The sequence below is a fragment of the Colossoma macropomum genome, unplaced genomic scaffold, assembly GCF_904425465.1.
Source record: "Colossoma macropomum unplaced genomic scaffold, Colossoma_macropomum, whole genome shotgun sequence".
Lineage (NCBI taxonomy): Eukaryota > Metazoa > Chordata > Actinopteri > Characiformes > Serrasalmidae > Colossoma > Colossoma macropomum.
This window is the reverse complement of record NW_023494808.1, coordinates 212,321-235,032: the sequence shown is the minus strand read 5'-3', so window position 1 is coordinate 235,032 and position 22,712 is coordinate 212,321. Positions and strand designations below refer to the sequence as shown.

General features: G+C 42.0%; 1 protein-coding gene across 1 annotated transcript in view; it reads left to right on the top strand.

The window, feature by feature from the left end:
- Positions 1-22,712, top strand: part of LOC118798378 — a 52,944-nt gene that overhangs the window by 18,503 nt on the left and 11,729 nt on the right. The window contains exons 27-32 of the mRNA XM_036557810.1: positions 18,641-18,778; positions 18,901-18,950; positions 19,085-19,217; positions 20,120-20,202; positions 20,727-20,853; positions 22,064-22,254. Of these exons, the coding sequence (XP_036413703.1) occupies positions 18,641-18,778; positions 18,901-18,950; positions 19,085-19,217; positions 20,120-20,202; positions 20,727-20,853; positions 22,064-22,254 (722 nt within the window). The remainder of the gene's footprint in view (positions 1-18,640; positions 18,779-18,900; positions 18,951-19,084; positions 19,218-20,119; positions 20,203-20,726; positions 20,854-22,063; positions 22,255-22,712) is intronic.

Below are 22,712 nucleotides of genomic sequence, written 5' to 3'. Positions count from 1 at the left end.
AGCCCGGCCCGAGTCCCCCGGGCCCTACAAAGTTTTTTACGCACAACATCAGGCTCGAGGTGGGCTGGTTTTCAAATGAGTGCTTTTTTATGTAAACTGTAAAAACTAATTTGGAGTTTTAACCGAAAGTAAGTAACGTGACTGCTTTAAATTTTAATGTTGTTGTACTTGAAAGAGTGAGTTAACACAGTGGAATGAACATAGTTCTGTTCACATACTAAACGGCTTTACAGTGAACTTTAAAATTAAAACAACCAGTTAACTTTTACAAGTAAAAATGATTATTTTACAGTGTTGTAAATTTGCCTTTTTGAATGGTAAAAAAAAATTCAACCCAAAAAGTTTTATGCTAGAATGAGGTGGAAAAGTTAGAATATCGGTAAAGCCAAAATGCGGAAAAGGATGATGGAAAACAGCTGTAAAGATGATTCTGCTTAGAGCAAAAACCGAGTTAAATCTCTCAATCTTGCTTGTTTCGATGCCCCTAATCATGGTAGCCTACATCATCTAAAGTTTCTTCACATAACTGTAGTGGACAGAAACACGACGCTATTCGCTTTTTTCTGCCGTGTAAATGCGCATAACATTTGCAAAACGTTTGAATGGAAACTCGGCCATTGTAAAGTTATTCACAGGACATACTTTGTACGTGTGTATTGTCCACCTAGAAGAGCAAGACAGACCTAAGATTGTCTTTAAAAGTACAAAACCTTCCTTAAAGCACAACTATGTTCCTCAAACGAGTTTTAAAGGCACACTACATTCACTTTCCCAGGAGAAAGGGGCACATTTGTAGCTTTTCTTAACTGTTTTTAAATATAAAGATGAAATAAAAAAGAAGTAGATTTGCATTTACTAAGAGACACACAGTATTTGCAAGGCGAACGAAATATCAGCATAAAATATGTCAGAGAGATAAATCTCAGTCCAGACTGAATTTAATAAAAGATGACAGAAAGAAAAAAAAATGCAAGAAGATGAAGCCATACAGAAAGAAAAGAGGGCAGTAAGAAAAAAGGACGTGAAGAAGATAAGAAGAAAAACAAAGACATAAAGGATGGAAAGAAGGAAGAAAAAGTTGTGTTATGGTGACGGTCTGTGTTTCTGTGTTGTTACAGCTCTACCCATCAGGCCTTCCACAAAGTGTGGTGCAGCTGCTGGGCTCCACATCTCGAGTGGCCAATATTACTGAGATCAACAACTGGAACATCACCACAATCGACACACTGTCCTCTCTGATGAACTCAGATAATGGAGACTGGACCTCAGAGCAGGTAGCACGTCTAAGAGTATCTGTGTGGGATGTACTGTATTTTTGGTGTTGCAGTGTGGGCTAAAACATTACTACAGGTACCAGCTGATGATTATACCACTGCTGCCTGTGATTTCACAGACATCCACTAAGTGGAGCCAGTAACATAGAGATGCTGGCTAAACATGGTTACGTTTCTCAGATGCACTGTTTTTTTTTTTTTGTGCAGATTTGTATTAAAACTGAAAAGTGGTGTAAAAACGCCTTGCGACATTGTGATACAGTAGAACGGACATTCGATTAAATATGGCATCGTATGCAATCGCATTGTTTGAGCACAGAAGTTCACAAATAACCAGCACTATCACACTGTCAACTCAGAAATCAGTTTCACCCTTAAAAATGAATGTTGATGTTGAATGGTGATGTTTGTGTGTTGTAGAGTAAAGCTGTGATTATGAGGTATCTCAGTGTGGCTGGAAACACTCTGGGAACTGCTGAGATAAACGCAATCGGCTCCAACCTCTGTTCTTTGGATGTCAGCGTCCTCAAAACCATCACTGCTGACAGCCTGAGGTAAGTACACAAGCGAACATGCACACGAGCAGACAGGTATGTAAGTACAGACCTGCACCTAAATTAGGCTTCGTAAGTTGTGTATCATGTGTGGTCTGTTCTATGTTGTATAGGTGAACTACACATTCAACCTTCTTTCTTCTTCTCTGTGCAGGAGTGCGTCTCCTTTCAATATATCCTCGTGCTCTGTTGATCAGAAATCAGTTCTGTACAGCATCGCCAACTCCTCACTCAGCACTCAGCTCAGCGACCCCGCAGCATACTACCAACTCATCAACACTTACCTGGGTAAAGTACACACAGTAAACACCAAGGCTGCCTGGCGGTGCTGCTGGAGAAATGCTGCTGCTGCTCTAGAGTTTAGATTCCAGCCATTCCAGCAGTTCTGGGCTGCTGGAATTGCTGTAGCCAAGCCTCGTTTGCTCGTTTTTGTGTACACTGAGGGCAAGAGGTACATAAAGGAAGTGCAATGCAAAATGTGACTTTGAGCAGATGTGACAGGTAATCGCAATGGATCATAAGCTTAATATTTAATCTACTGTGGCTGTAGCTAGTCAGGGTTGGGCTGAATCCTGAATACACCGTCCTAAATGTATAAAAAGTAACATATTCGGGATACATTTAGAATACATTTAGAATACGTATTGATAAAGCACATTGGATTTTTTTTTTCTTTCATGCTGTCCTTCGCTGGTACTTGTTGGAGGTTTTCTTCCTGTAATTCTTCTGTTTATGTGTGTCATGAAAAATTAATTTAGCATTTAAACTAAGTTCAGAAATTCTCAACATTGTTTTCTCTTCACCACCTGGTTGAGTTCACTGCTGCTCCCTTAGTCATCCTAGCAGGAGTTTAATCATCCCTCAAAAGAGCTCAGTAATACTGATATAAACAACTGGCTCATCTCATTGATTTATCAGTCTACTCAGGCTTTAGCAGAGCTCAGTAACGCTGAGATTAATAACTGATCACATTGATTTATCAGTCTACTCAGGCTTTAGCAGAGCTCAGTAACACTGAGATCAATAACTGATCATCACATTGATTTATCAGTCTACTCAGGCTTTAGCAGAGCTCAGTAACGCTGAGATTAATAACCGATCACATTGATTTATCAGTCTACTCAGGCTTTACCAGAGCTCAGTAACACTGAGATTAATAACTGATCACATTGATTTATCAGTCTACTCAGGCTTTAGCAGAGCTCAGTAACGCTGAGATTAATAACCGATCACATTGATTTATCAGTCTACTCAGGCTTTAGCAGAGCTCAGTAACGCTGAGATTAATAACTGATCACATTGATTTATCAGTCTACTCAGGCTTTAGCAGAGCTCAGTAACACTGAGATTAATAACCGATCACATTGATTGATCAGTCTACTCAGGCTTTAGCAGAGCTCAGTAACACTGAGATTAATAACTGATCACATTGATTTATCAGTCTACTCAGGCTTTAGCAGAGCTCAGTAACGCTGAGATTAATAACTGATCACATTGATTTATCAGTCTACTCAGGCTTTAGCAGAGCTCAGTAACACTGAGATTAATAACTGATCACATTGATTTATCAGTCTACTCAGGCTTTAGCAGAGCTCAGTAACGCTGAGATTAATAACTGATCACATTGATTTATCAGTCTACTCAGGCTTTAGCAGAGCTCAGTAACGCTGAGATTAATAACTGATCACATTGATTTATCAGTCCACTCAGCTATTAGAAATGCACACAGTTCTTCCATTCACAAGATGTGTGTCAGTTACATTAATAATACTGACCGTTTTATTTACATGCCTATTTTATTTCTTTATCATCTTTAAGCAACAATATACTGTCATGTAAATATATACAAAAACAGATAGTCTGACCTGCTGTCTGGCTCAGTTTTAACTGACCATTTTTATCAATACTGTAAAAGATGACAATTTAGATACTTTTCTGAGCCTTTTTGCTTCGGCACGTCGCACTAAACCTGTTTTTAGATCCCCTTTCAGGAGACTACTAGTGAGCTGAAGGGGTTTGTGACTGACAAAAGTAACCATAATTGCTGGCAAAAGGGGTGAAACACATGCCAGAACACGTTTCTCTAAGACATAGCCATTTCTTCTGACTGCCTCTCAGTAAGGTTTAAGCAAAATTAATGACCCCAAAGCATTTCTCTGTGAATTTGCACCTCTCCTCCTCCTCACACGGCTTCTTGTTAAAATATTTCTTGATACTAATCAAACATTCGTAATATACTTTGGCGGGTATTCATATACCATGGGGCATATACATGTGGCAAACACTGCATTCCACAGGGCCTTCTGTACAGAGTCAGCACTGAACAAAGTGGTTAATAATGTACTTCTTTGACTCCGATTGCAGAAATGTCTGTCTTTCGGTTCTGCTGGATTTGAGTGCCGCTTCCAACTACACAGTCTCGCTTATAACATTTAAAGCTCTTAATGGACATGTCTTACTGATCTGCTGAAGTGTTATAGCCAATCCAGACCACTTCACTCCGCAGAGCCAGGCTTGTTTCACACACGCGACCTCTGTGAGGCCTGACCGATATGGACCGCGTTGCTTTTCATTTCAGTGCTCATGTTAATAGATCAGAGCTTTCATACGGTCTGTGTAAGCAGATCAGCAGTGCGTCCCAGATCAAACTAAAAACTAGTTAAACATATCATCTTGCGTACAGATTTCCTGATACATCTACCAGGCTTGAAACATTTTGCAATCAAGTCAGAAAGCTGTTGAGGGTAAACAAATGTACTGTGCTCATGTTCAATCATAGTGACTGATTTGACTTGTTCATACATTCGGAAAACGGAAAAAGTCAGTAGAACAAATGTGTACGTGTGAATGACCAGTATGTGCGAGCTGTAGAAGTCACACTGCTGTATCGTTCATGTAACACAGAGGCAACATGAAAAACAGTGCAAACTAACATCTAAAATGACTTACAGCTCAGTTGGAAGATTGTTTACTCATGTGGCTCCTAAACTCGGTGAACTCCTCAACTTTAGGTGTTTGAGTTGCTCTCCCAGCTTGGAAACACAGTATATTTAATTAACTGATTTGTTTATGTGTATGTTTGTGCAGGTGGAGCTCCTCTTCAAGATATACAAGCTCTTTCTGCTCTGAACATCAGCATGGACATCAACACCTTCATTACTCTGAACCCTGCTGTTGTTATGGTGCGTAACAACAAAAGGATGCAGTAGAATTTGGGTGTTAATCAGAATGAAATAAAGAATGAAAACAAGATATACTGAAAAGTGAAACAAAAATATGTTTGTGTGTGTGTGTGTTTCAGAACCTGAGCGTCAGTACAGTGCGTGATTTACTAGGGGTGAATGTTCCTGATCTGAAGCAGTTTGAGAACGCTTCTGTGATCCAGACCTGGGTGGCTAACCAGAAGCAGTCTGATTTAAACACCCTGGACGTTGGCCTGCTAGGGGGTAGAGCTGACACCATCACTACACCCATACCTACAAACATACCTGTCAACATCTATACCAGTAATAGCATCACTAACCCTGAAAGTTCCAGTGCCACTGCAAGTACCAGCACCACTACTTCCAACAACTCTAATGTGAGTGCCAGTGCTACCACAACTGCTGCAGTTTACTCTACGTCTCCTAGTGTAAACATAACTAGCATTACCATGACTAGTGCTACAACCACCACTAGTGACAATACAACTTTCACAACGCTTGGTACTGTCACTACCAACAATGGGAATTTCAACACAACTGCCAGCACTGTTGCCACCATCAACAACAGTACGTTCAGTACCATCACCAGTGCTACAACCACTGCCAGTATCAACAGCACTGTTACTAACACGGTCAGTGACTACACCACCATCACAACTATCAACAACACCAGTGTCAGTGCCACCACTGCAAGTCTCAACACCACTGCCAGTCCTACTCCTACTTCCAGTACCTCCAGCACCTTTGCTAGTGTCAGCACTGCCACTGTCAATACCACAACTAGCCATGTTGACAACACCACCATCAGTGCCACCACAGCAATCCTCAACACCACTGTCACACCCACTGCTAGTGCCAACACCACCATGACCATTGCTAGTGTCAGCACTGCTACTGTTAACACCACAACTGGCAATATCGACAACACAACCACCAGTGCCACCACTGCAAGCCACAACACCACTGTTACACCCACTCCCAGTGTCAACACTACCATTACCATTGCTAGTGTCAGTACTGCTACTGTTAACACCACAACTGGCCATGTCGATAACACCACCATCAGTGCCACCACTGCAAGCCTCAACACCACTGCTACACCCACTCCCAGTGTCAACACCACCATTACCATTGGTAGTGTCAGTACTGCCAATGTCAATACCACAACTGGCCATGTCGATAACACCACCATCAGTGCCACCACTGCAAGCCTCAACACCACTGTCATACCCACCCCAAGCGTCAACACCACCATCACCTTTGCTAGTGTCAGCACTGCCACTGTCAATGCCTCAACTGGCCATGTCGACAACTCCACAATCAGTGCCACCACTGCAATCCTCAACACCACTGCTACACCCACTCCCAGTGTCAACACCACCATTACCATTGCTAGTGTCAGCACTGCCACTGTCAATATCACAACTGGCCATGTCGACAACACCACCATCAGTGCCACCACTGCAATCCTCAACACCACTGTTACACCCACTCCAAGTGTCAACACCACCATTACCATTGCTAGTGTCAGCACTGCCACTGTCAATGCCTCAACTGGCCATGTCGACAACTCCACAATCAGTGCCATCACTGCAATCCTCAACACCACTGCTACACCCACTCCCAGTGTCAACACCACCATTACCATTGCTAGTGTCAGCACTGCCACTGTCAATATCACAACTGGCCATGTCGACAACACCACCATCAGTGCCACCACTGCAATCCTCAACACCACTGTTACACCCACTCCAAGTGTCAACACCACCATTACCATTGCTAGTGTCAGCACTGCCACTGTCAATACCTCAACTGGCCATGTCGACAACACCACCATCAGTGCCACCACTGCAAGCCTTAACACAACTGTTACACCCACTCCCAGTGTCAACACCAGCACTAGTGACAAGACCAGTCTCAGCACCACAAATGGGGCTCTCAACACTACACTACCAGGCAAAAATACGTCTGCTCCCACTGATGCACCTACCAGGGCCAATATCACAACTGGAATTACCACCATCAGCACTAACGGTGCCACAGCAGCCACTAGTGCCACTACCAGCCCTACTTTCAGCACTGGTGCAAGTACCATCATCACCACCACTGCTGGAATCACCTCCTCTGCCAGTAGCACCAGTATCACCATCACTACTACCACTATCATAGCACCACAGATCATTTGTAAAGGTGTAAATAGGTAAGTTATGGTTGTTGAAATTAAAAGTAAGACAATATTCCAGAAAAAGATTAATATTATATATTTTTTTCATCACAGTTATACACTTGAGAATCAGCTCTCGTCTGGAAGTGCATCTGCTGTTCTCTGCAACTTCAACATCTCTGAATATGCCTGTTCATCCGTGAGTTTTTCAACAAAGCAAATAAAAAAATATCAATTCATGGCAATGAACTTCTTAGACAGCCTTCTCTCTCTTTCTGTCTTTGCTTGTATGTTCTAGTCTCCTAAGGTTGCTGCTTTGTCCTCTGATGATCTCGTCACACTACTGACATGCAAACTGCCAAGCAGTGTGATCTACTCTAAAGAAATTTGGATGCTTTTCCTCCAGAAGTTTGCAGCACCTCTCCCGGCAGCTCTGGATAAGTACTCCAGCTTGGTATGGGATGTTCACTTGTGTTGCAATAAAACTAAACATTTGGTCTGAATTGTACATTGAAATATCCACTGTCTCTTATAGACCCCCAGCATCTCTCTGCCTGACCCATCTTTTCTTAATGCCATCGGAGACGTGATAGTCAAGAACTTCAGTTCTGCACAGTCTCGGGATGCTGTTTTCATCACCCAGTGGTTCCAGAATAGGCTCAGACCATTTTTATCATCAGTGTCTGCAGACTTCCTCTCTGTTCTCAGTTCCAAGGACTTCAGCTGTGACACCTACCAAGTTGTGTAAGTATGCACAGTGGAAATGTAGAACATTAGAGATGGTATTTATAGCATGAAACTTATAAAGAAAAAGCAAACAATCTTTCACAACATCTGATCTCTTTTTATCCAACCTAGGGTAAACGCATTGAGTTCACAAGAACCGACCATGAAAGATCAGCAAAAATTGTCCGTCATCAGTAATTTCATCAAACCCTTCCTCAAAGGTAATTAAAAAGAATGGCATGTAAAGAAGGACTTAACGTTTCTATTCGTAGTTTGTGAAACAATAGTTACTTGTTCAGTGGAATAAAACAAAAAAGATTCTGTTCTGATTAGGTTCCCTTCTGCACTGTGATCATGGCAGCAGTAACTGACTCAGTGTAATGTTTGTATGTGTAAACTCTGGTGTTTCAGGTCAGTCCTGTGTGCTGCCAGGGAGCAACGATACAGACTGGCTGGTGAAGAATTTTGGCCAATTCAGGAGTTCTGCTTCATTTTCTGATTTCATCAGCCTGAAGAGTGACTTCAATGGAGTGAGTTACACAACATTCTAATGTGTGCATTTACTATACAGTGGTGCATCCATAAGGCCACCTTCTTGGGGCACAGCTGGAACCTCCATAGTAATCGTAACCCTGCTGAAAAGCCCAGCACAGAACAGCAAGCATTTCATGCTTGTCTAAGATGGTCTGTGCTGGTTTATGCTGGTCTAGTGCTGGTCTGGTTCTGGTTTACCTTTTTACCACGGCATGGTCATGCTGTTTGACCGGCCAACCAGCGTCCACAGCAAAACACAAGCTGATTTTACTGGTGACCAGCTACTCATTCCTTCCCACACTTCCCTTACTTTTATCTCTTTCTCATAAACACTATAACTGGTTCTCTCTCCTCTCACACATACTGTCTCTCTCTTAGGTAAATGCAGCAGGGGTTCTAACTTCATCCCAGTTGGCAGAACTTTGCTCTGTCCCCACTCGACTTACTGGTCCTCAGGATGTAAACACTGTGATGGCGGCTGTCAGCCCGAACCAATTCACCTCCTTCTTTGACAACCTCACTTCTAGCATCCAGGTACTTATCACTACTCTGTGTTAGATCACACGTTCATAGCTCTCTCGATATGCAGACACTCACTTATTGATACATCAGGATCTTGTGGTTAATTCATGCACTGAAACTTGGTGTAGAGGTTCTAGCATCTCACAAAACAGCTTCGTCCTGGGCTTTCCATGCACTTTTCTGTGCCTTTCCATGTGTTTTTCCAAAAATTCATAGCGATGATTATATGTAAAGAAATGAGCCACAACCGAGCAAATACCATCAGAATTCATGTAGTGGTATATATATATATCATGTCACCTCTGAATGAGGCCTGGAATTTTACTAGAAAATATCATGCTAATTATTATTAGACAGCGCAAAGCCTACTCAGAACGTACCACTATGTCTAAAATGGGCTCCAGCAGCCGAAACCATGTGGGGTCCAAATGTTTTCAGTGAACTTTGAGAAAGCCTTCTCCTGTAGTCACAGGAGTATGACAAATGGACTGCTGAGGAGTGGCCAGAAGTTGCCTGGATATTCAAATGCAGGGTCCTTTTTCATCATGCAAATGGAGGAATCAGGAGCAATAGGAGTCCATGCAGTCACTGTGCTTGAGGCCAGTGGTAGGGAATGATGGTGGAATGTTTTCCTGGTACACATTAAGGGACCTAATGAAGAATGAAGAACATCTTTGCTTTATGGACTACAGTTTATCTAGTCTAACAACATGCCACGACACTTCCAGCATGATAATATGCCACATTACAAGGCCTGTATCCTCACCTTATGGTTCCAGGAACATAGCAGCAAGTTTTCATTGCTTTGGTAGCCTGCACAGTCCCCAGGCATTTTTGGGATGAGGTGGAAAGAGGTGTACAGGAAAACAGTGTCTTATTTGCAGCAACTGCACAATATAGTAATTCCCACAAGGTACACCATTCCTGCAAGACATTTCCAGCACCTTATATAATCCATGCCCAAGAGACTCTGTCATTCTAAAGCACAGATTGTGTAACGGTCTATCCTTGGTCAGAACACTCACTACTTTAGCACAAGCACCGATCTTCATGGATTGGGTTTCTTTATGCTACAGCATACAATTATATTTCAGAGTTTGTCTCCAGTGTTGTGGCAGCGGTCGGGGAAGGCTGTTTCCAGCAGGACAGTGCCCCCCTTTCACAAAGTGAGCTCCATAAAGACATGGTTTGGTGAGTTTGGTGTGGAATAACTTGACTGGCCTGCACAGAGCCTTGACCTCACCTTCATCCAGGACCTTTGGGATGAACTGGAATGCTGACTGTGAGTCAGGCCTTATTACCAACAATTAGCTAGTACCTGATCGCACTAGTGCTCTTGTGGCTGAATGGAAGTGAATCCCCACAGCAATGTTGCAACATCTCATATAAAGCCTTCCCAGAAGAACAGAGGCTGTTACTGCAGCAAAGAGGGACAAACGTAATATCAATGCCCATGGTTTTGGAATGAGATGTTCAGCAAGCACATATAATGTGAACCCTGGGTGTTCAAAGACTTTAGTGTAGGTGTACCAAATAAGCTGGCCAGGTGGTGTAGACTGTGCTTTAGCTGATGCTGTCTTGTATGTTGTGTTTGTGTCTCTAACCTCGTCTCTTTGTATGTTTGGTAAAATGTCTTTATCACAGCGGAATGCGTCACTGTACTCCACTGCGGTGAAGGAAGCTTTCCTCCAGGCTGCTCTGGTGAGAGGTGGACTGTCCTCTGCAGCACTGCCTGATTCAGAAGTGCTGCAGTGGGTGAATGTTCGGCTCAGGCCCCTCCTCTCCAGCCTCTCCTCTGCAGATGTAACACCATACTTCAACATCATAAAAGGAAGGAGCTGCAACCTCATCCAGACAGCGTAAGAAATTCATGGAGCAGGCATAACTGCAGTGTTTCATTTCCACTGATTGTTTAGAGCTCAGGTGTTTAGCATTGTGTAGCATGACTGTGATGAACTTCTTCCTGTGCTGTAACAGAGTGAGCAGTTTGGACTCTCTGAGATCATCTTTCAACAGCGACACACAGACCCAGATCTTCAGCAACATCCAGCAGCTCCTCACTGGTATAACATGCACACTCTCATGCTCACAGAGTGCAAATTAAAAAATTTAAATACACAGTGTTTTGATTGTTTTGTGGCTGTTTTATGCTCCACAGGGCCAAATGGTCTGGGTTGCTACAGCGGTGGGAGCTTCTATGCCTTCCTCAAGAGCTCCTTCCTCAGTTTTGGATTTCCTGACCTGAGTACCTTTTTGTCAATCATCCCAGCCAGCCGACAGCAAGAGGTACTTACATCTAGGTGTTCGCTAGTAGAGCTGATGAGCAGGCCTGTCACAGTTATTACGTAATCGCCTGGTTGCAATTATTTTGGACTCTCACAGTTGTTAGCTTTCAAAATGTTTACATTTCAAAACAAAATGAATGGCAGTGGACTGAGCTCTTATCAGTTAGGTTGGTGGAAATACATGTAAATAAGAAAGGAAAAGTTCTAACTTCTTCTAACAGATGCACAACCACCTTTAGAGGGCAGCACTGAGTAATGTTTGATTTATCAGAGCTTCTGTCATTAGTTAGGAGGTAGTAAGTATTGACAGCTTGGAAGAAAGATAGAGAATTTGGCCACATTAAGCTTTACTTCAATGTACTTTAGACTGTGAGTCCGTCACTAATATAGCCAAAGAATCAGTAAAACTTCTAGTTACTAATATAATAAAGTCAGTAATACAGTCTGCCAGTAGTTCTGTAAAGTGGGTAATCAATAAAACAATGAAATAATGGGCCATTCAGTCATACTGCTGGTCAGTAGTGCAGCAAATGAGTCATTCATAATACTGTTACTAATGTGGCCATGAGAACTGTCAGTGATGGTGAGACTGAGTTGACTGAGTTGCTCTCCTCTCTTGTCTGTAGCTGTTGGGCTCCATCTCTCCAAGAGAACTGTATGAGTTTCTGAATGGGCCGAACACAGTCAGGAATGGGTCAGATCTCTGCACACTCCTCAACAACTACAACAGCACCAACCAGTACCTGCAGACGGTACAGCTGTGTCCTTTTTCATTCACTCATTTCTGCTGGTTCTTACTGGGAAGTCTCTGAGAGTTATTTAATGCAGTGATCCATATGTAAACCTCTCTTTTCTGTCTTTCTCTCTTTTTCCTCGCTCTGTTTCTCTGTGCAGCAGCCAGTTGGATCTGCAGCTGTGGGCAGACAGACGTTGGGGTGCGTTTGGTCTCGTGCTCTCAGCGCCTCGTCTCAGGATGAGGTGGCTCAGTGGTTTAATGTCAGGCTGGCTCAGTACCTGCCCTTCCTCAGCTCTCAGCTCATCAGCCCCACCCAGCTTAGCAGCGCCTCCTGCCTGTCATACAGGAAACTGTGAGTCTTTGTTTGGTGTAGCATTGTTTGTCTGGGCAAATTTTGTCAAGTAAAAACAAAAAAAAAACATTTTTTTTCTGTAAAATAGTTCGGTGAAATTACTCATCATTGTATTTTGTGAGCAGGGTTTCAATCCTGGGGAACAACTATAATTTCTCAGCCACTGATTTCACTCCAGCTGTTGTGTACAGCTCTATAAAGGCTTATCTGAACAGCAGTGGTAAGCACAGCTACATTACTGTATGTTTTATTTTGCGCATGTTTACGTTCATGTATGTGTCTATATGTGTATTTTTGTGGTATCTTCCAGGTGGGACTCCCCGCTGCTATAACTCCTCCAACCCCCTTCTGAACTCCACTGCCTGGTTTGCCAACAACATTGGATTCTTCATCACCTTCATCTCCCTCACTGACCTCCAGTCCTTCGTATCAAGCAGCCAGGTAACACACAGACATAGTTGCACACTTATGCCAATACCTGATCTTCAAGCATTCACCAATACGGATACTAACTCTATCCAACCTAATAAGCCTATACATCCTGATATTTACACCATTCAACTGTTTATTTTTTATGGCAAAAACTATGCAAAAACTAAGCTTAAATGAATGGCATGTAAAATATGAAAAACTGAATTAAGCAATGTATACAGCAGCATCTCTGCCTCAGCAAAAATGGTGGTAATAGTAATTTGTGCATCATGTACAGCTGCATAGGACTGCTGTAGTTCAGTCAATACTACAGTCATTATTGGCTGTCTGATACACTGGGTCAGGCCTCAAGCCAGAAAAAGTGAATATTCTCGTCTTGTAAAAAAAAAACAGGTCTGAATGTTATTAAATAGACAATAATCACAATATAAATCGAGGTTGTAATATTGGTCAGAAGAATCGCAATTAGATATGTCCCCCAATTTGTTCAGCCCTAACTAGAGCCCAGTCAGCACGCTGAGCCTGATTACAGCTCAAGGCCTCAACAACTCCCTCTCCACAAATCTGCTTCAAAATAAACGTTTTCAAAAACACACTTCTTTCATCAAAGTGACCACTGCATTTGAACCACTCAAGCACCACTATTCATTATGTAAAAAAACATCCTGGACTAACTTTAAGTGTCAGTGACTACGCAGCAGTTGAGGTCCTACTGAAACATCCCTGACTGACATTCAGCTACAGGGAATAACAATAGAGTGATTTATACTGCATGTACATCGTATCATCTGTCTCCTTTTTCCCAAACTGGTAAAACTTATTAATTAAGAGAAATTGTAACTGATGTGTCTCCCACTACTAATGCCTCACTCAAACTACTGGCAATATTTTGTTATGAACATTTTTACTGCTGCTTGCCATCCCACACCACCGGCATGCCACTGCTCCAATTAAGGTCCATCTACATGCACCCAGTTAAACACTTGTGTCGGAAAGTGCCTCATCATATCTGTATTCTCTATTGCTAATTACTGAGTCTGACTGTGTTCTGTAGATCGGTGTGTTCCTGGAAAACTCAGAGAATATTCGACTGTTTAACAACTCAGGGATTTCATCCAACGTCACCACATACTACAGCTCACAGCTATACATCCAGAATCCTAACCTCAGTCCCCTCAGGTACCACACTACACACTAAATACTACAGCTATACATCCAGAATCCTAACTTCAGTCCCCTCAGGTACCACACTACACACTAAATACTACAGCTATACATCCAGAATCCTAACTTCAGTCCCCTCAGGTACCACACTACACACTAAATACTACAGCTATACATCCAGAATCCTAACCTCAGTCCCCTCAGGTACCACACTACACACTAAATACTACAGCTATACATCCAGAATCCTAACCTCAGTCCCCTCAGGTACCACACTACACACTAAATACTACAGTTATACATCCAGAATCCTAACTACAACCCCCTCAGGTACCACACTACACACTAAATACTACAGCTATACATCCAGAATCCTAACCTCAGTCCCCTCAGGTACCACACTACACGCTAAATACTACAGCTATACATCCAGAATCCTAACCTCAGTCCCCTCAGGTACCACACTACACACTAAATACTACAGTTATACATCCAGAATCCTAACTACAACCCCCTCAGGTACCACACTACACACTAAATACTACAGCTATACATCCAGAATCCTAACTTCAGTCCCCTCAGGTACCACACTACACACTAAATACTACAGTTATACATCCAGAATCCTAACCTCAGTCCCCTCAGGTACCACACTACACACTAAATACTACAGCTATACATCCAGAATCCTAACTTCAGTCCCCTCAGGTACCACACTACACACTAAATACTACAGTTATACATCCAGAATCCTAACCTCAGTCCCCTCAGGTACCACACTACACACTAAATACTACAGCTATACATCCAGAATCCTAACTTCAGTCCCCTCAGGTACCACACTACACGCTAAATACTACAGCTATACATCCAGAATCCTAACCTCAGTCCCCTCAGGTACCACACTACACACTAAATACTACAGCTATACATCCAGAATCCTAACTTCAGTCCCCTCAGGTACCACACTACACACTAAATACTACAGCTATACATCCAGAATCCTAACCTCAGTCCCCTCAGGTACCACACTACACACTAAATACTACAGCTATACATCCAGAATCCTAACCTCAGTCCCCTCAGGTACCACACTACACACTAAATACTACAGTTATACATCCAGAATCCTAACCTCAGTCCCCTCAGGTACCACACTACACACTAAATAACTACAGCTATACATCCAGAATCCTAACCTCAGTCCCCTCAGGTACCACACTACACACTAAATACTACAGTTATACATCCAGAATCCTAACCTCAGTCCCCTCAGGTACCACACTACACACTAAATACTACAGCTATACATCCAGAATCCTAACCTCAGTCCCCTCAGGTACCACACTACACACTAAATACTACAGCTATACATCCAGAATCCTAACCTCAGTCCCCTCAGGTACCACACTACACACTAAATACTACAGTTATACATCCAGAATCCTAACCTCAGTCCCCTCAGGATCCATAATATACAACAAACATTTTGCTAACCACTTATAAACACAGAACCTGTCCTTCGATTCTCTCATGTTTATTGCCACACATATTATCTGTTTATCTACTTGTTCAGTCGTTTACCTGTTTATGTTTGTGTGTAGTTTGCCAGGTGTCCTCCTGTGTGGAGCTCCTGGTTCTGCATTTGTGTCTCTGAAAGCTACAGACAGTCAGACAATCCTGGACAGCCTCAAGAAATCCTGCCAACAAATTAGTCCAGAGGTAAATCGATCAGTTAAGCTAATTTTCTCACCATTTGTGTTCCATAATCAGTCATTCAGTAATAGTGTGAGTTACCCATAATCCTCCTCTTCACTCAGATTACTGCGGCTCTTGTGGCAAACTTCCCCACTTTGTCCACGGAAACCATCAAGTCACTCGGGAACGAGAGCATTGGTCTGACTGAGGGCCAGATAAGCGGTGCTACCCCCAGTGTCATTAACAGTACCCTGCCAGTACTCAGCGTCATCACAGGCTGGAACCAGGGTCAGGTCAACAACATCATCCAGAGCATCACTAACGCTGGCTTCACTGTGAGTGTTCATTACACACTAGACACTACACACTGCCGTAATGCTTCATTATAATCCTGGAACCAGGGCCAGTGCAGTGCTCTCATTTAGAGCACTCAATAATAAAGACTTTTCATTAATTTTATACTATGCAATACACTCTATGAGCAAGACAAGGTTAACTTTACCACACACACTTGTTTTAGGGTACCCATTCTTCTATGTTGCACACAGATTAAGGTAGTACAAGGAAAACACATAACTTTAGTGTATAATGTTTGTACAACCCAGTTTCCAAAAAAGTTGGGATGCTGTGCAAAACTGAAATAATAACAGAATGTAATGAGGTAGAAACCATTTAAACCATATATTTAATTGAAACTAGTACAATGACAGCATTTCAAACATTGGAACTAAGAGATAATTGAGACATATATGCCTTTTTGATTTTGCTGATGGTACACGTTTTTCACAAATGTTGGGACAGAGGAAAGAAAAGACTGGTGTGATGTTAAACTTGTGTGATGTTAGAAAACGCGCCTGGTTGAACATTCCATGACTAATTAGGTTAATTGGCGACAGGTCAGTAACATGATTGGGTATAAAAGAGCATCCCAGAGAGGCTGAGTCTTTCAGAGGGAAAGATAAAGAGGGGTTCACCACTCTGTGAGAGATTGCATGGGCAAATAGTGCAACAATTCAATTCAAGCACTGTGTTAAAGGCAGACATGATTATGTAGTGTATATCACTGCATGAACTCAGGAACACTCCTTAAAAACTGTGTCTGTGAACACAGTTTGTCGCTGCATCCACAAATGCAAGTTAAAACCATGCAAAGAAGAAGCCATACACAAACAGGATCCAGAAACACCACCACCTTCTCTGGGCCTGAGCTTAAGGCAAAGTGGAAAAGTGTCCATGGATCCGACGGAATAAAATCAGATTTTTTTTTGGAAATCATGGGCGCTATGTCCTCCTGGCTTAAGAGGAGAGAGACTAGCCAGCTTGTTATCAGCATACACATCTGTGAAGGCACCATTAATGCTGAATGATATTTAAAATTTTTGGAGCAACATATACTGCCATGCAGACAATGTGTTTTTCAGGGAAGTCCTTGCTCGTTTCAGCAGGACAATGCCAAACCACATTTTGCACATATTACAGCATCATCATCACAAATTTCAAGTTCAGTGTGCAGAGCCAAAGAAACTGTGTGTTGTGTATTCTGCTCAAGCTTCCATACCGTAATTCCTCATGACTTTGGTTTTGATATTGGGTTTGGAGGATTTCTTTAACATTCTGTTGTAACTGGGTGGTTCACAGATCAACAGTGTTACCTCCCTGGTGACTCTGGGAACGCTCATCGGAGGTGTTCCTACAGCAACCATCTCCAAAATTCCATCTACTGAGCTTCTGACCGTGTCCCAGAATCCAACATTCATCACCAACGTTCTGTCAGCACCAGTGATCCTTCAAGAAACATACGTCCAGAAGGTACTCATATACTCATATACACACACTGCATAACACATGTTTAGGTCCAGTGATTGAGAGACACATCGGTAGGGAAAGTGCCTGAAAAATGACTTACAGCTGAAACCTTTGTAAAACAGTCATTTTGCAATCATGCAAGCACAAATACAATGTAATAGCAGAATATTTTAATGAGAAACATAACATTAAAAATTAAAATTACAATTAAACTACAAAGCCCATGGCTCAGTGTCAGTGACCCTTTGTGGGATGGGTGATAGTGATGTCATCAGCATGATAAACTTTGTCTTATAACTATATTTTAGTCTTTCTCTGACATTTAATCATTTGGAACATTGAAATAATGTCATATATAATTGACCATGGGGGTGACAGAGCATGTTGTGTTGTACAACCTGTCATTTGCATCTTCTCCAGTTCATTGTGAACCAACGTTTTAAACTCAAACAGTAGGGGGCGATAGGTTTGTGATATCATGCAATATTGTCCGATCACTCCCTGGTCATCTCGATTGACAACATTATAGTGGGCGGTGAAGGGAGGAAGTGCACAGGCAACTTTCCAAAAAGTGCAGCACCTGACTCCAGTAACCTCTTTCAGCACAGCAGGTTAGGTGGTGGTTGTTTTTGGTTCGGTAGTTTTCGGGATTGATTTGGTAGTTTTCGGGATTGATTTGGTAGTTTTCGGTATGGTTTAAAAGTTTTTGATTTATTAGTTCTGGTTTGGTTTGGTTTGTTTTGGTCTGGTAGTTCTTGGTTTTGTTTGGTAGTTTTTAGTTGGGTTAGGTTGGTAGTTTTGTGGTATGATTTAGTAGTTTATGGTATGGTTTTTGAGTTGTTAGTTCTTGTTTTGGTTAGAATTTTTTTTTTGGCTTGGTGGTTCTTGGTTTTGTTTGGTGGTTTTTTATGGTTTGTTTTGGCAGTTTTTGGAATGGTTTAGTGTGATAGTTCTTCTTTTTGGTAGTTCTTGGTTTGGTTTAGTAGTTTGTGGTTTGGTTTAGTAGCTCTGTTTATTGTTTAATTGTTCTTGATGTGGTTTGGTAGTTCTTGGTATGGTTTGGTAGCTATTACTCATGTTACTCATTAAAAGAAAACAGATTGTAAAACTTAAATCCACAATGTTATTATTAAAAATTCAACCTGAAGCAAAATTTAATCAGTCAGTTGTTTTCCCACCTTGTCTCCCAGATTGTCTCTGTAGACCAGACTAAAGTGGTGGAGAATGTCCCGGATGCGTTGGCAGGGTACATCCCACCAGTGCTACTGTCGTCTCCCACCTCTGTTAATATTACAATCATCAACAAGAAGAGCTGGAGACAAGAACAGGTAACAGAACACACCCATGATGCATCTTTGTAGTGTTGATGTAAGCAGGTTCACATGCAATTAAAAAAGTCTTTTAATCTTTTAAATGTTTAAATGTCTTTTTGTTTGTTTTCTTTTTCTAGGCTGTGGTGTTGTTCAGCTCAGTGGCCAGCGCCAGTGACAATACAGAAGAGTGAGTGAACGCAAACAAAGCAGAAAATGCACAATACTTCCATTGTCCAATCACACTGGACATTTACATAATATTTTCAGTACTAAGAAATACAGGTTTGTAGGTGTTAAATGTGTGTGTGTCTCCCCCTGCAGGCTGTCAGAGTCGATATTACAGGGATTCACCTGCAGTTCAGTTCAGAATCTACCACGGTCAAAAGTCACACAGCTGGTGAAAGCCTGTAGACCACGTGCTAACAGGAACAAGGTCGTCCTGAAAGAGTCTCAGGTACATACAGTCTGACTCACTCAGCTCAGGTACAGTAGGATTTTCAGGAATTACCACAGAGAGTAGGACACAGTGCTAATCCTGAAGATCCAATTCTATATCATCAAGGTTTTAGGCCACTTACATACCTAAGCATGTGCCATACTCGCCTGTAGGAAGGCAGTATGATGACATTTATTGTTATTGTGATAAATGACATCACAATATGATTATCTGAGAATATGTTAAGTACATGATCTGTGCTTAACCCCTTAAAACCACAGGCTTATTACAAACAAAGCCTTATTATTCAGTGACTACAGGGACCTGCAAACTGGCTGAGCTGTTGTTAGATTATAGAAGTGCGTAATAAAAGTTTGGACCAACTGCATGTTTCATTAGAAGGAAATCACAGTTGTGTCTGTTTGATTGGATTTAGTGCAGCGTAGATGCGACATGGTGATATGTTATCATTATCATGATAAATGTTACTAGTATCCACCAGTGGTGCACAATGATGGATGTGGTCAGTACTTCAAGAACACAGACTGACTGCATTTTTCACCAAAAACTTATAAAACTTCAGAAAAACAAAACATGGTGACACGTATTGTGTATTGTGGAAATATAGTGCAATGTTATATTTTTGCCATATTGCACTTCTCTAGTCAGCCATGCCAGCCACACAGTGCAGTCTAAATAGTTTGTCTTTGCCCCGGCCAGCAAGCCATCACGCTCAGGGGTATATTCTCAGAGATGGAAGCAGCTGAGAGCGCGCTACCTGGCTAGCAGTTTACTGGAGAACTTATTTAGGCTGCACAATGAAGACCAATATTACTGCTTCAGATTAGAGCTCTGAAATAGACACAAAGTAAGCCTGAACAGTGGTGATGTCATCTAACGCAGAGCGTTCTGTGTTGCAGCTGACCTGCATGTACAACTACGTGAAAGATGATTCAACTCTGACCTTCACTGACTTTCCTGCTGACATGCTTCTCTACTACAGGTGAGTAACACAAACTCACAAACAACAAGGGTATTTTACTTTGAAACAACAGACATGACGATCTTTGCCCTTTGTTCACTGAGATCTGAGATGTTCTCTTATTTTCAAAAACCAAAAATCTAGTATTTGATAAAAAAAATATTTATTTCATTCTAGAGAAACTAAATGAATTAAAACCAGAACTGATTATTAAAATCTCAGTGTTTTATTGTTAAATCAAGAAAACACTGTTTCCTATTATTATAAAAATTCAGGTAATTTTGTAGTGTATAGTGTAGCATAAATCCATATGAGCAGTATATTCGTTAGAGTTGCCAAGTCGTTAAGCTTTTAGACAGTGCAGTTAGCCTTGAGTGGAGGTGACCTGACTAAACACGCAGAAATAAACAAATATCTGTCCAGTTTCTACATTTTTGTGATTGCAGTGTAGGAGATGTTATACATGCAATTTATCCAAAAATCTGAAACATTATTAAACTGTAATGTGCTTAATTGGCTGATCAATGTGTTTGTGTGTGTTGTAGCCTTGGGACACTGACGAAGGTGAACTGCGGGTCGTATTTCAGAGCTCTGGGTGGAGCAGATTTCTCGGTTCTCTCCAGCGTCCTCAACAGACAGTCTGCCTTGTTCACGAATGCAAAGGACTGCCTGGTAAAACACTCACCTGTGCACACACAGTATCTGTGCAGAAATGGAAAAAAGTCATTAATGGTAGTGAAAGATTAAAGGGGGCCTGTTATGCTTATTTTAAGATCATGTCTGTAGAACAAAGTGTATGGGAACAGCGCCCCCTTTTACTGTAGGGATGCTGTTTCAGGCTAAAATGGGGTGACAGTTAAAAGGTTAACAGCTCACTGTACTTCAGCCATTTCTGTAACACACACAGGACTGCTGAGCTTTGTGGTTTATGACATCACAGCTGCACCAGTACAACTGCATAGAGCCTGATAGCAATAAGTGTCCTCTGGCATAAAAAACATAGACGTGTCTGCTTTCCACAAACCTTATTTTGCTTTAGTCGTAAATCAGCCTTAACCAGATCACAAGCATCTTAACTGATTAGCAAAATGTCAGTAAAAATCTTGTTCCTAGGCTTTGCTTTCCATTAAGTTCCAGAAGGGTCTTTACAGGGCGTTGAAGCAAAAATAGGACGTCCATGTGTTTGAGATTATGGAATGTTAGAAGAGCAGTGTGTGAGGGGTTAGCCTGTGCTGCTGGTCGCCAGTAGGGGCCGAGGCGGTGCAGTAGAAGAGCTTTGGATCTGGGTCAAAGAACTCCAAGTCCCAGAATCCCCAGTGCTCATTAGTACTGAGCAGGCACACCTGCTGGGCTCAACTTAAATGCCCCCACCTGCAAAAGTTCTCTGTCATGCCTTCGTAAAGGGCCGAACGGTACGGTAGAAAAAGGCAAGAAAAGAAAAGGAAGAAGAAATAAGAAATTCAGTCAGGAGCCAAACACGTCTGAAAGAACAGAGGAGAAAGCTGAGCCGAACCATCAGGAGCTCAGCCTAGTTCTGTGGTTAATTCACAGGGCTCTGTTTTCCCCTCATGAGCCAGGGAAGAAGTGGTAAACTGCTGGTCTGCCAATATGTAGGCAGACTATTCGAATCTGGTATGGGCTGATGACCCAGCGTCTCACAAAATGTCTGCAAGAATAAAAATAAAAATCATGGCTGCTTTTGGTTCCACCACACCTCCCCCATCCCGTAACAGAGTGCCACTCCAATGTTCAGCACAATGCACATACGTCTCCTCTCACGCACCCATAAGATGCCTGTCCTTTTCAAAAATACATATGACCGTCAGGTGATCCACTTCTACATGGACGTTCTCACACTCATACATCGTCTGTGCTCTTGTAGGGTATATCTGGTGTGAGTCTAAACAGTACTCAAGTGGAGGTTCTGGGTAATATGGTCTGCACACTGGACTCCACCTACATCCAGAACTCTAATCCTCTCATCCTGGAGAAACTGAAGAACTGTGGAGATCTTTCTGACACTCAGGTCACCGCCATACAGACACTGCTGTTCTCTGGCAACACTCCTTACGGGTAAGAAAGACATTACCTTATGTGTTCATGGCGAACAGCTGTAGAAGAAGCTTTAAAATGTTTTGTGTGCAATTTTATGAAGGTGACCGACATTTTGTGCTAATTTTCTAGTGAGCATTAAAACTAATAAATAGATAGATAAACTTCAAAGCAGCAGCAAAGATATCAGAGGTTCCTTCGCCCCACATGGCCAAGTATTACTTACTTTAATAGGCAGAGACCATGTGATTGATATGCAGACTGGCTGACCACAGACCATTTTTGCATGATATGTAGGGGTAGGTGACCTCTGCAACAAAAACAGACCCACGTAAAACAAAGTGGTAGACAATGGCTCAGACAAACTGTTAACATTAGCCCATCATTAGGAAGCAAAGATTCCCAAAGAACCTAGATAGTTGCTCATCACTCTAGAAGTCCATTTTATAGTTTACACACAATCATAGACAGAATTTCAT